General features: G+C 37.4%; 1 protein-coding gene across 2 annotated transcripts in view; it reads right to left on the bottom strand.

Moving 5' to 3' along the window:
• Positions 1–14,831, bottom strand: part of LOC139631011 (voltage-dependent calcium channel subunit alpha-2/delta-2-like) — a 38,351-nt gene that overhangs the window by 13,415 nt on the left and 10,105 nt on the right. For both annotated transcript variants that reach the window (XR_011693266.1, XM_071494926.1), the window contains exons 3-18: positions 10,816–10,932; positions 9,933–9,992; positions 6,796–6,840; positions 6,449–6,584; positions 6,192–6,323; positions 6,009–6,066; positions 5,858–5,908; positions 3,997–4,096; positions 3,697–3,858; positions 3,491–3,601; positions 3,291–3,369; positions 1,305–1,354; positions 1,026–1,115; positions 848–913; positions 352–426; positions 164–238 (exon numbers count right to left, since the gene is read on the bottom strand). Coding sequence is in view for 1 of the 2 variants with exons in the window: in XM_071494926.1 (XP_071351027.1) it covers positions 164–238; positions 352–426; positions 848–913; positions 1,026–1,115; positions 1,305–1,354; positions 3,291–3,369; positions 3,491–3,601; positions 3,697–3,858; positions 3,997–4,096; positions 5,858–5,908; positions 6,009–6,066; positions 6,192–6,323; positions 6,449–6,584; positions 6,796–6,840; positions 9,933–9,992; positions 10,816–10,932 (1,407 nt within the window). In the remaining variant the exon portion in view is untranslated. The remainder of the gene's footprint in view (positions 1–163; positions 239–351; positions 427–847; positions 914–1,025; positions 1,116–1,304; positions 1,355–3,290; positions 3,370–3,490; positions 3,602–3,696; positions 3,859–3,996; positions 4,097–5,857; positions 5,909–6,008; positions 6,067–6,191; positions 6,324–6,448; positions 6,585–6,795; positions 6,841–9,932; positions 9,993–10,815; positions 10,933–14,831) is intronic.

Genomic DNA, 14,831 nt, shown 5'->3' with positions numbered 1-14,831 from the left:
AAAAAGACATTTCATATTTTACAGGGACATCAAATGTAAAACAGGTAAAATAGCATGCTGATTATTAGTGAAATGTAAATCCATTTGAACTCAAAAAGTTTAAATGGACCTGTAATGGCTAACCCCCCCGGCCCCCCTTTTTGGCAGGTTAAATATAGATCACCTTTGGCTGGAGGTTAGGATGTAGGAGAAGATATCCATTTGGATCAATGGCAAATATGTATCCATTGGCTCCAAGCTGTTTAGGACACAAAAAGCAAGACATAATGTGTGATACTGTGTGTTTGTGTTTGTGTGTATTGTCTATTACAAGTACAAATGAAGAAATATGTGGCTGATAGTGGTGCATACATTGTAGCGTGGCGTCAATCGCTTTATCTCATCAAGATGCACATCAACTCCCATGACACCTAATATCAGCTGATTCTGGTGAGACAATAGTAGCAATACATTTAAATGGTTAAAGTTCAAATGTGGAATAGTCAACATTTAGGAAACACATTGATAACACTCTCAGATCTTGACAGTAAATATGAAGCAAAGTTGGCTATCTTTTCTTAGCTTAGCTAACTTTTTTCTTTTTTTTTTTTTTACAGATTAAATAAACAAATAAAAATATACAGCATGTTGTAAACTGAGCTTTAGATGAGCTGGTATCTTTTTATATAATTGTCAGAAAATATTGAAATATTCCTTTAAGGCAGTCATTTAGTATTCTGTGATACTACACAACAGAGCTAAATCCAGCCTTTGAAATGTTGTATTACCTACAGCAAACAGCCAAAGTGACCATAACCTACAATATGTAAACATAAAGACACTGACATGTTAATACCACTTTTGTTACCTGTGAGTTTCCATCCATGGTGAGATTAAATACAGGCAAAGTCCCAGTTACTACCATACCAAGACCCTGCATATTCCAGAGACAAACCCCAAGTAATATAAATTATGAGCTTTTCAGTATATGTGTAGAGTATCTTCATGCATTTATGTATGATAAAATCCACCCAATGGACTCTCACCAAAGCATCCTGATACACATTGGTCCACTGAACCTGTTTGGCATCGCTGCCTGCCAGAACCATGGGGCGCCCCAGCACGTCGAGGTACTCCTGACGAAACAAAAGAGATAGGTGACCACCTTCAGCTTCAAAACAACCAACAACATCTGCAGGGTGTGAGAATGGGTGTGCAAATAAATGGAAGAAGATGTAGATGTCTACAGAGTGAGTGAGCGCCACAAGGAGAACTAGAAACAGTGAACGGGGATCAGCTGTGTCAGAGGCACTAGACAAACCCACCTGGGTGTTAATCCTTATAGCACAGATGGAACGGATCTCAAAATAGTAACCTGGCAAGCAACAGAGAAAAAAAACAAACACAGAGAGAAAGAGAGCATGTGTGAGCAATGCTATTAGAAAAGAAAAACACAGCAGTGGTGCTCATAAATATTCCAGATTTTACTAGACGTTACTAGACCAGAGACTCAGCCACTTAAATCCCACAGACAGACAATTTAAAGAAGAATCACACTCAGCTTTAAAACTGAGGTATCTGTGTTTGTACAGTTCAGTCAAGACCATTCGATCTGATGATCTCAAATCAGGATCTGCTGATAGGAATAATGTCTGTGTCAGTTTTTTTTTATATGTAAGATCTGGTAAGCGTATAGCCACTCAGATTACAATTTTGGTATTTTTGGCCTCAAAATAATGACATCTCTTTGCCCTTATTCTGAGAGTTAAGGGGAAGTGCAAAATGTTCCCAGGTGTTAAGAACTGGTCTCAGCTCCCAAGTAATTTAAGAGAGCTTCAGACGTCGCCTGTTAGAAATTACAAGTTAAACAGAATATTAATAGATAAAGTTTCCATTCATTTTTTAAGGAAATGTTTTATTTTTAGGTTGAACCCTTTGTTCTCTTGTTTGAAAAATCAGCAACAATTAATTATCTTTCAAATCATAAGCAAACATTTAATACATGACCTGCACAGATGATGCTGTATACATTTTATTATAGTTTTATGGATCAAACCAGCTGACCATTTTCTTTGATTTCAACTCATGAAGAGGCAGTGAAGCCTCAGATAAAAAATGTTCCCCTCAGCCTAAATCCAGCCCATCATGTCAGAATAATAGCAAAACCTGCACGGAAAATGGAAACAGCTCTGTATGAGCAAAAGGCAACTCTTCAGCGGATGTATTCTCTGTCAGTAAGTCACTGCCCCTGCACGAGCAAAAACAATCCTTATAAACAAAAGCTCTTCTGGAAAGATCTCTCAGTTGACAGCAAATCTGATCTGCACCAACAAAACTGACCTCTGTGTGAGCAAACAGAGCGCCGACACTGGACTGCTCACAGGCCTGTTCATGGCATCACTGTACATACATTAGGCTAAGTGATTTATTTATTTGTTCTTTGTACACTGTTTTATTTCATCTAGGCTTTGAAAAATCGATATAAAGTATACAACTCTTCTAAGTATAGACTGAATGAGTGGGCCTATTATGGTAATGAATTCAAACATTACCTGAGATAAAAATATATATACTCAATAACTGCTGATACTTTACATACATACATAACAACAATACAGTTTGGAATCAGCACAAAAAGTTAGAACTCTTTCATTTGCTTTATTATTTTTTGGTATTGCAAATGAATTACAGACTGCAGACATACCCTCTGAAAACCTTCTGGAGTCTCCTTTTTGTGTGACCTGTATTTTGTAATTTTTTTAATTTACTGCAGTGACAGGGGACAGTGAAAAGCTCAGGTAATTAACTAAACTCAACTAAAAAACAATAAGTGTGATTTGGATAAAAACATATTGAGGAAAATAAACAAATAGGATTATGAGGGACCTTTAGTATATACAATAAGCAGATGCCAGTCTGCTGTGTGCATTAAAACTAGTTGGCAAGCAAGCCAAGAAGTGGAAATAAACAGCTTAAAGTGAATAAAATGTTGAAACTGTGAGTTTAAAGTAATAGATAAATGTTTGAAATGTCCAACCACCACCACTCTGAGTAGAACAAGCAAAAACCTGCCCAAAGCAACATTTAAACTTTATGAAAAAAATAGACTAACTCGTGTCAAATAACATCAAGTTCATAATCCACTGATTTGGAACATGATAGATGGTGTTAATGATGAGGTACTTGAGCTCTTCTGACAGGGCTGTGGGGGAACACTAGACAGAAAAAGCTGGGAACCACTGCTCTACAGTATAGTATGTGAAATGAGCATTAAAGCAAAATGAATGAATTATGCAGAAAATTGAGCTCACCTTTGTTGGTACATGCAATCCATTGTAAGGGTGTGACATCATAGTTGTGTTGACCCACAGAAAAGGTGAATACTCTGACCTTAGGGACGACAAATAGAGCAAATCAAACAAAACTTTTCAGAGGCCAATTAAGACATCATAATGCATCCTGTTCAAACGCTGGAGGTAACTGAGAGGTGAAATAATCAGAAGAAACCAACCGTTTTGTTGGGCCAGTTGTATTGCATGAAGACGTCCTGGGCTCTGTCCTCCCCTCCATCAGTAAACAGCATGATTATTTTATTGCAGTTAGCCCGAGGGACATTTGTTTTCTAAAAAAAGAGAAACAGAAAAAGTTTGTAGAATACAGTTGAACAGTGTCTACAGACATTGGTATTAATATGATCTAAATCAACATGTCAGTTACATTTAACAGCTGGTTGAAGGCAAAATGAAATCCAGACTTGTAGTCAGTGGTGCCCTTAGCCTGCATCTGCTGCACTGCATCCTTGAAGATCTTTTTGTTGCGCACATTAGCCTGGACTAGATGTTTGAAGCAAGGAACCACTGCCTCAGCCTTCTCATTGAACTGAAACACAGCAGGAGACAGGGTTCAAATATAGAAAGTTAAGGAATTAAGGAACATTAAGGAAACAAGTGGAACAAAGTGAAGATAGAGAGATGTAAAATGACAGAGAATCTGTGATAAAGTGTAGCAGATACTAACCCTGGCCACGTTGACATAGTCATCATCAGACAAAGTGTCCAGCATTTCCATCACTGATGCTTTGATCAGTTTTAGGGTGAGTCCACTGACACTGCCGCTCCTGAGGAAACATGCAAATGTCATCCCACTCACATGTTTAAATACATACAAAGGGATACAGGCAAGCATGACAATAAAGTTTATATATGCACAGGTATGCAAAAATTATAATGGTGCACGTTCTAGTTTCGCAGAATATTTACTAGCACTGAGGGCGCACAGAATAAGAGCCCAGCACTTTTTTGATAGAAATAAAGTGCTGCTAAACAGGACCCAATTTTGTGCTGTTTAAGATACATTTTCATCAAATTAATGCAAAAACCCTTCACAATGAAGGATAAGTGAGGAAATATTAAGTCAACAAAATGATCAGCGGTTATATTTTAAAATCATAAAAAAGAATTCAGTGTAGAATACTTTTGGTAAACTCTGCATAAAGAGATTTAAAAATACAGGCTGTACCTATTTAAAAAGTATGGTATACATAACTGCCACAACAATGTACAATGTACACTCTCTCTCCCTCGTGCCTGACTAAAGTCCTCAGTAGTGCTGAAAAAGTTAACTGTGCTATCTCCAGATGTTCAGTCACACACACAGTTTCCCCTGCAGCAGTGATTAACCAGTTTTGATAAATCCTTTTCAGCAGCCATTTGTTTGTATTTCCATTCCCTTCTGCCATATTTTGCAGTCCACAGAGGAAAACACTAATGTGCAGTTTGCATAAACCCAAACACTAAAATTGCAAACACAAAAACCCCGGTGCGCATGAATTAATATAGATTTTGTGTTCTTGGCCTGTAGTTTATTCAGCAGTATTTCCTTTACTATGGGTAAAAAGTAATAAAAAACAACATATGGGGTTAGAAAATGTTCATTGTTTCTTACTCATTGTTTCCTGTTTTCACTTGAATACATGGCTGCCTCAAGTCTGATGCATATGTGATGAACAAACAAAATTTTATTTGTTTGGGTTACTCTTCTATGTTCCTCATTCCACTCAATAACAGGATTAACCTTGCAAAAAGAGACACTGAATAACCTTTTATCACACAATGAATAGCAACCATGGGGACAGTACAGTGCTGTGACAGCAACAGATTGCTGCACTCAACCATGGCCCTGAGTCTGAACACTCAGCAAAGCACACTCCGCTACCTGAACTACCACAGGAACAGGAAAGAAAACTTCTCTGATCATGTTTAAGCTTAAAGCAATAGTCTGACATTTTGGTGAATGTGCTTGTTTGCTTTCTAGTTCAATGGGAAGAATATACTATTCCTTTAAATAGTGAAGGTCGTCAATTAAGATCATGTCACATCAAATTGTGTATCCACTATGTTGTGATGTTTCTTCAGTCTAAACTGCAAAACACCTTTTTGTTCTAGTGTCTTCCAGTGTCTGAATCGTTTCTAACTTAACCTTTGGGCTGTCTGCACATGATAGACAGTATGAGCTGCAGAGCCAGTGTCAGGTGCACTGTTTTCCCACTATACAACTTTAGTCTAGCCTCTTGCTCCAATACTGCAGGCCAATAGCACCAAGAGCCCGAAGATGCTCCTCACTTGTGTGAAGCAGCAACATAAATGGTCTGTTCACTTGTTAGTGAGAAAGAAGAAAAAATCACAGAGAGACTTCAAGAGCAATTAATTATTTAAAACTGCAGGGAAAGAAAAAGTTTTGTGTGTTCTTGGTTCACAGAGATGTAAGCAGTAGTAGAAGCTTCACACAAATACTTTTGCTAATATATCCACGTGTAAGCAAATTACTAAAGGCAAGAGAATTCCCAACTTATTTTTCTGAAACATGATTAGTTACTTACACATCAACAAGAATGACCATGTCTTTAGGGGATGAGGCACCCTGGATGTACCTGTGACAAAGGAAAGGAGATGATACACAATTTCAACCCTCTAAATTTACTGCACACGTGAAAAGTCAACACGAACAAATACAGCAGCAGCATACTGTACCAGGGCCTCCTCCTGACATCATACAGGTCGATTTTATCAGGGGCTTTCCATGGTGTCGCTGTAAAAGTGCAAAAAAAAAAAAAAAGTCCATTATCCTGTTTATGTAAATTTGAATTAGGCTTCATTCAATCCTTTCAAAATTACACACAGAATTCACTCTTCATACTCCATATTAAAACCTGCCTGGATAGTAGCGGGTGACTCCCGTCGCACTCCCGAACGCTTGCCACAGCAATGACGGATCCTCCCGACTGTTTTCCATGAAGACTTTCTCCAGCGCCTGTGTCCAGTTCAACTCATTCAAAATGACTGGAGCTGATGGGAAAAGAATCCGACATAATGAAGATATTAAAATATGTAAAATACGTGAAATTAAATTGCAAGTATATGATGTCAGCTGCAGTGGAAAAGAAATAAGGCATAGTACAAGATCCACTTGCCTCCTTTATAAATATCTGTGGGAATCTGAACGGCTGTGTATGAATAGTTTACATTGTTTTTGAAGTTTGGATCATAAACAAACTCCAGCTTGATATGTGAAGGATTTTCCACCTCTCCCTCTCCATCCATGGAATACTAAATGACAACAAGAGAAGACATTTCACATGTATTTCATTGCCTGAAATTGCCTTTTGCCTTTTAAAAATGAATTTCAATCAATCAAAAAAATATAAATAAAATAAAATATATATATTAAACATTAAACATTATGCTATATAAACATTCTGCTTGATGCCTCAATGAGTATAAAAAAGCTGAGGAATCAGGTTATTTGTCCCTTACTCACATAATCCAGCTCAGCCTTGGAGTCATAATAAGCCATGTCCAGCTCCTGGTGGAAAACAGACGCAGATATGACAACCATGAAACAATATTAGGACAGATAATCACTTCTATGTAGGACACTTCACCTACTAGATACACGGAGGGCACAAATTCAGGGTTGCATCTAAATAAAGATTATTTTAATTAATTATAACAGTCCTCACTATCAATCCCCAAAACTGCACTTTCTTTTTCTTTCATTTACCTTATAAGCATCAAATATGGACATAATGCACATTTTATTTCAGGATAACCAGATCTATTCACAAATGATGATACATTAACATGAATCTTTGCAGTCAAAACCTATGATGGATTAATGGAATGTAGAGGTTAGGTTTCGCCTTTGCAAAAATCCTATTATAAAATGCATTTCATTATAATTTTACAGGTGTCAAATGTGAGTTCATTACAGAACAGTAATCTGTAGCTGACAGGATATTGTGGATTACACCAGCATCAAACCCAGAAATAACATCAGAACAACAAACCTTTACTGAAAGTCTAACCTGACTTTATACTGGTCAAGGGTAACGGTGATAACATTTCAAAAGAGTGGGAGACAAACAAACACATGTTGCTTGAACTGCATCACACAAAGAGGAGTTCCGACCGTGCATCACAGCTCATTGTCTCACAATAACCAGGTCTACTAATGTGTTGATTCTCAGCAAGATACTGTAGACCAGTGGGTTCATGCATAGCTCTCACTCAAATAGCAGCACTGGCAGGTGTAGTCTACAGTGTCCATTAAATGCGTCATTCAGTCTCTGAAAGATTTACGACAAATGCTCATCAAAAGCAGTTTCTCATCAAGAATGCTAACAGAAATTTAAAAGAATCTGTTATACCTCATTAATATCCAAATTCATGCAGCCAGACACACCAAAATTACAATCGCCTTCATAAGGGGGTACCTGTGGTGTAAGTATAAAGTTTGTATCCTTCTTAAGTTATCGTGTTCACAAGAAAAATCTGTTTAATCCTAATTGAGCCAACATATTTGTTTTTGCATACTGCATATCTGTTGTCATTCTGAAGTTGTTAGCTTAAAGTGTTAATGAGTGCGCGACTGCTCCTGGGAAATCTGTGTTACCTCCTTACTATGCTAATGGTTAAAGGTGCTCCAAAATCTAATCAGATCATCTACTTCATACCTGTGGTGTAGGTATTAAGTTTCTACTATGAAGAGTAACAGATGCCAGCATGAGGACATAATGTCCTGCATACCATGTAGCGCAGTGACAGGACATAAGAACATAATGATACAAGGCAGCAAATTGTCCCATTTGCAAAGCTGTAACCACCAAATGTTTGCCATTGTTTTCCACTCTGTACTGTCACATTATGAATCAGTAGACAGGCTGTAAGGCCCGGGCACAGCATCGCCATCTGTTAGTCTTAGTTTTTGCAGAGACTCAACATACTTCAGAATAAGCGTGACATCTATTCAAAGGCTGATATGTTTCTATTTTTGGCCTGTTCTGATTAACAAATCATTTCTCCAAAGAGGACCTTAGCCTATATTACAACTCAGATAAACATGACAACTTTCTCTGTTTGTCTTTTTATACAGGTCTCCTGCTCACAGCAGAGTACAGCTCTGACACATCCAGACATTATCAGCCAGTACTCTTTATCAGTGAGTCCAAAGAAGTGACATTTGTCATCCTCTATGGGAACTTCTCCTCAGAGCTCTGTTTCTTTAGATCTGAGCCCGTAAGAACTGCTTCAGTCCTCTATCAAATATTCCACCTGTTTAATATGATAAGATGTATCACTTTATTCTGCGAGCAATGTTTGGATTGAAAGTTAATCCTTGGCCTTGGAAACAGCAGTTGACAATACAATCTCACCGCAGTGTTCATTTAATAGCCGTTGTGATTTTATCTTTAATTGAGGTAATTTTATTTGTGAAGAAATCGACATAGAATGAAAAGTTTTGAATGAAGAGTTTTTAAGTTAATTTTCATATCATACAGAAAATAATTGATACCAACCGATCACTGGAACGAAGGAAATCAATCTAAAAGCTTATAGCATGCTTTAGATAATGATCAACAGTGTTATGAAGTGTACACAGTTTTCAAAGAAGGAGATAAAACATGAAAAACTACGAGTGTAGTCCTCTAAAATGATGAGGGGTTGGGGGCGGAGGGATTCAGTGCCTCAGAGAAGGATGTGAGAGGCCATGTGAGAGGATGAGGTTAACCCTGTCTCATTTTGTTGGGCGTATGAAGCAGACCGAGTGGAAAAGTGGAATGCCAGTGTGTGTAGGACTCAACAGACCTGCACGGCTGAGTGCACTCAGTCATCTGTTTCACCCAGCTGAACGCTGAGGGATATGCTTTGCTAACTGGTGTAAATGTTCTTTTACTCGCAGGTCGTCCTGTTCAGTGTCACAGCGCTCAGAGACAAACCCATCTAAATTCACATCTTTTGACTGACAGTGTAATATAGATTAATATGATTATTATTATTATTTCTTTATTTAAAAATTATTCTACAACACAATTTGCTCAGGATAATCAGACAAAATCCTTAATAAAAATAATATGAAAAATAATTACAATTGTTGCAAACCCAGGGCACTGTTGTATATCTACAGGAGATGTGTCAGTTACTATAGTACAGTCTATATTAAAACATGATGGTGAATTTAAAACAGCTATGCATAAAAGATTACAAAACAACATGATTCTACGTCCTTGATATTTTCCAATTGGCAACCAAACTGTGTTACCTTACGTTCAGATCCACTACAGACATGAAAAAAGCAAAATGTGTTGAAGAAACTCTGAGTCAAAATAGTGCCACAGACAGGACCAATCAACAAATAAACACTAACAGATGTAACATCTGCACTAACAGATGCAATGGCACAAAAACACTGCAACGAAAAACTCTTAAACTGTCTGGGCTTTTTGATAAGTGTCAGCATAACATAGACAAATGGATTTTATGGGGTTTGAAAACAGTTTACATGGAACACAGCAATAAGAAATGTCAATAATAGTTATTAGATTAAGGACTGTGCTGTATGTCGCTACCCTCGGCAGAGTTACCACTCTAGTTGTATTTACGGTTTTCAAGTCTTACCTTGATCCCGTCCTGCCATAGATGCTCTCGCTGGAGCCGTTCTGCTTCACTGGCTAACCTCTAAATGTTGAAAAGAGGGAAATGTTAGAGGAGCGAGTTCAATGACATGTCTTGTCTAAGTAGGGATGAACACTACAAAACATTGAGGGTTCCTCTGAGACAGACCTGGGTTTACTAGTATTTGCAAATCACATTTTCTGCATTCAATCTGCACTTTGTGCCACACTAGAGCTGTTCTGACAACATCGGGAAAGCTGTGTTTCAAATACTTCTGCCATTGTCAAGTATTTTGGTTCAATTTTGCAGACAGTGTATCTACTCGGTTTAAAACCAGGCATTAAAACAACAGAAAAATGATCTACTGGATATACTGTGTATTATCTGCAGCTGAGATGTTGCTGAGTGGAAACAAACAACAATGAAAGGAAGCATGAATCAATGTAAACGTGTGTTTAAATCCTAAGGCTATATCTTTACTATATCTTATTGTTGCAAGAAAGTTGCTTTGATTTTGTCAGCAAGCTCATACAGAGCTTTCCTGATGAAGAAACAAATCAGATTCTCATTTTCACGGAATTGATCTCCAACAGAGCTAACGCCTGGTGTCTCTTACAAGAATTTTGTACTGTGAAATAAAATACAAAAATAAGATGTATAGATGTAATTCTGCATTGTTATTAAATGGAACTATATTAAATGTAAACATTAAATCGGAAATAAGCTTTGCTTTACTTTATCACTCAACGCTACAATTTAATTCTGTGAGACTTCACTTCACTTCTGTCAAAAACAGAAAACGAAATAAGCAGCACATACCGTTGATTAGCAGAGTCAGTGGTGTAAATACAGTGTTTCATGTTTGTCTTTAAAAAGATATACTTACATCAAGGGCTTTACGCTTCTTAGCCAGGAGTTTCTCTATGTCTGAAGCCACCTTCTCCACAATCTTCCGAGGCTGATTCTTTACCAGACTAAATCGTCTTCTTTCTTCATTGTATATCTGTAAATTTTTAATGGACAATGTCAAAAGCATAAGAGCAATAACAGCCTTCACAGTCGCTCTGTAAGGCCTGTTTCTGCTGACCTAATGTCTTTATATTGACAATTTGTAACCTTTGACTTTTATTGTCAAAGCTGACTTGGCACAAAGCTGTGTTGTTGTTAATGCAGTTGATTGTTATGGGCAGAATCTGAGTGATGTTACTTGATAAGCCCGTATTCTGTAAAATAAAGAAAGAAACACTTAAGAAAATAGATGCAAAAATGGAAGATCTGAATCTCAACATCTCAGAGAGCATTCCTGAAAGCAGACACAGCCTTATAATTCAAAGCTCATGAATTTGCAAAAGCAAATCCTTTTTATATTTAAATACCGACACAGGGGAACAGTCTGTTGTTGTGTTTGTGTGTTCAATCCAAATCTAAATATGGCTCCTTTCATGTAATCTATCCACACACAATGTCTGTTGTCTTTGGAATAGTTTTCACTGAGGAATCAGTTTTATTCCTAAAAGACACTGACACCGTGAGACAGGCATTCTTTTGGCCATAAAGTAAAAGTATCCTAACTTTACTTCGACTTCGTAACATACAAGAACAAGCTGGTTATTGCAGAATCAAAATATGACATTTCTCAAAAGAGCGCATTTTGAAATCAGAGACGACATAGACTCATGTGACTAATACATGAAAAAAACACACTCATGTAATAATAAAAGATGTTTTCTGTGGTCTGTAACAACCACACAACAACACAGAGCCAAAGCATGACTGCTGTGCAATTAAGTCAGTGTGAGAAGATTATCAGGTTTAGACCACCTTAAAAATCCTGCCAGATGTGATACATGAAGTGCAGCAGCCTGTGATATTGCTTCATATAAGGAGCTGATTGCACCTTAGATCCAGGTTTATTTTATTTTCCAATGAAAATAAAAACAACCAAGGAGATGACATGTTTTGTCTATTTACAAACCCATTTGAATCCATACAGCTGACTACATGAAACACTCCATGACTGGGAAAATAGCTCTCTGTCCTTGGGTCTAAAGCTTACTGCAAACTGAAAGAGCCAGATTCAGCCAGATGATGCTCCTAATGCTCTTCTCCAGAGGGCCTGGAGTTAAATTAGACCACACATGAAAACACATCACAGTTAACTTCAGAGGACCTGAAATATGGCCTTGCAAACTATTCCTTCTGATGCCTTACACCAGAGCTTTGAGGTCATCAGGAGGCATCTGGGAATGACATTAGACTGAAAGCAGATAAAGCTACATGGAGTAAACCTCTGTAATAATTTTCCTTACTTTTGTTTCAAGCTCATTCCAACTTTAAAACTCAGAATAAATAACATAACAACTGCGTAAGCCAACTGACTGACGGCAAAAAACAAACGGCAAGAAATTGTAATTTAGTACTTAGGAATCATGCAGAAGTTGCACTGGGATGAAGAAACAGACATTGACTTTTAATAGATGGCTTAAAATTTAATGGTAAATTTGTGTTATCATACCATTTTCATTACCATTGCTGGTGTGATATTTAAGATTACCAGTCTACATTTTTGTATATGATTGACACACCTTTAAAGTCAAACTATTGACTGAGATTTTCTGCAAGTGCAAAGACATCAGGTGCTGTAGTGCATGTAAGTTTCCACACAATAAGGACATGTTTCATCACAAACAGGATAACTAAATAATAATTTTAATGCCTTGATCTCCAAAATCTAAAAAAAATAAAAAAATAAATAATAAATCAAAGGCTCAGTATCTTATGTGTTTTAGCCCATCAGGCTCTCTCCCATAAGGAAAGATGTCATCGAGATGATGACAACAGGTCAGGAGGGAAGACAGTGACCTGGATAAATACATTTGGCGCTGTGACAGACCTCGACCTATGAATGGACTTCACAAATTGAACTTGAAGACAACCCTCAAGTTGTGTCGACCAGATGCTTTACAGGCCCACACCGCACAGATGTGAAGAGTAACCTGAAAAAGATGCTCCACAGCTTTGTATTCACTTAATATGACATGGGCTATTGTGGGAACTATCAAAACTACTAAAGGTTATTGTTCGTATGGTTCTCAATGTAAAAGGTCTACACAAGGTTAGGGGTCAGGGTTATTGTTAAAAAAAAACTGGATAATATTCATGAAATATTTTAACTTGAAACAGATCAAATTTGACCCAAACACAATAAGAGGTTTAATGTTTGTTAAAAGAATATTAATAGGCTCCCATGTTAACAGACGAAATTAAGATAGTGAACATGGTAAATGTCATACCTGCTTATCATCAGCTTGTTAACATTGTCATTGTGAGCATGTTAGCATGCTGACGTTAGCATTTAGCCTAAAGCAAAACTGTGCCTGAGTCACGCAGAGCCACTAGCATGGCTGCAGACTCTTCAGTTAAGGGGGGTTTTGAATGGTTTTTACTAGCCCTAGCATTAGCAGCCTAAGTGGTAAAAAAGAAAAAAAAAATGTCGAGCATGGGCTGGATCACAGCGACCAACAAGATTATCATTATAGTTGAGGAATAGAAAAGGACATTTAATTTAAATTTCAAGCGTTTCCTCGACAAAAGAAGATTGCATGTAGCATTCCAGGCAGATCAGAACAATGTCTTAACAGAACCAGAGTGGTTTAAGAGCATGGACGGATTAATGAGGATCGAATGAACAAGTGAGTTTCACATCAAGGCATTACTGCAGGCTGCAGGCTGACCATCTGCTCTGCTGTGGCACAAACAGAGAGGACACGTGCCGCCGCTCTCTGCTGAGGGAACGCCCCCACACATCTTCCCAGAGCACAGCTCTCTTGCCCCCTGCAGATGATCTTTGGTCCTGATTTTTGGCATTTGCCTTTTCAGGGACAACCCTTACTCCAAGCCACATGCTACAGCGAAGAAGTGAAATAACCCTGATAACTTGTTGTACATGACAGGTAAATGATGATGTTCTGACGAGTGAAAAATGTATTCCCAACAATGGACAACAATGTTTACATGTACACAAGAAACCAGATGTGAGAGAAAACAGGAAATTGGACGTTTACATGCAGTATATTAGATAACTCTAAAACCCCAGTTCTCAGTAGATTTGGTGGAAACGTTTATTTTGTGGTTCAATTTTTCAAGATCAATTCAGTTAGTTTCAGACTTTGGATTTAATTATTTTGGGGCTGCAGCTTGTGATTATTTTCATTACCAATTAATCTGCCAATTATTTTCTTGACTAAATCATTTTGTCTACAATACACCAGAAAATGAAAAGTGCTCAACATCCCTACTGGTCAACAAATGCCATAAAACAATCAAAACTAACAACAAATTGATCCTAATAAACCTGATATAGTTCCTTAGTGCCACAGAGAACCACTGTTGCCAATAAACTGTTAAAAACACATATATGAAATACATGGTTGCACAGGGTGACAAGCTCTGTCATTACAATGAACATGGGCAATGTATTTTATTTAGACTCACATACATAGTCTGTAAATTCTTGCTAGCACATTAAATCTGTGGTTGAAAATAGTCCCCACAAATGCATTATTTCAAGTGCATTTTGCTTTCTGAAAAACAACTGTGCGCAGCTGTTTTTGGATAATTATTCCCCCCTTTTTTTAAAAAAAATCAAAGTATTCATGACCTGTTTTTAGGTTGGAACCAATGGACTGGGAGCTGTGAGGCACAGACAGGCAGGGGAAGTGGCGAAATATTGAGACAGACCAACAAGTGTATGTTGTATTTTATCTTTTCATGAGATTTATCAACAGTATGAAAAATATAGAATATCACCAGCCTTATTCTTTAACAGTTTTTAACAGAAACATCTTTCTAAAACCATGTCCTGTTAGAAATCTAATTACAGTCTTAAAATCAGGTTAATGC

The sequence above is a fragment of the Trachinotus anak genome, unplaced genomic scaffold, assembly GCF_046630095.1.
Source record: "Trachinotus anak isolate AG129_WGS33_773 ecotype Australia unplaced genomic scaffold, CSIRO_AGI_Tana_v1 ptg000013l, whole genome shotgun sequence".
Classification (NCBI taxonomy): Eukaryota; Metazoa; Chordata; class Actinopteri; order Carangiformes; family Carangidae; genus Trachinotus; species Trachinotus anak.
The sequence above is the reverse complement of the archived record's forward strand: the minus strand, read 5'-3'. Positions and strand labels throughout refer to the sequence as shown.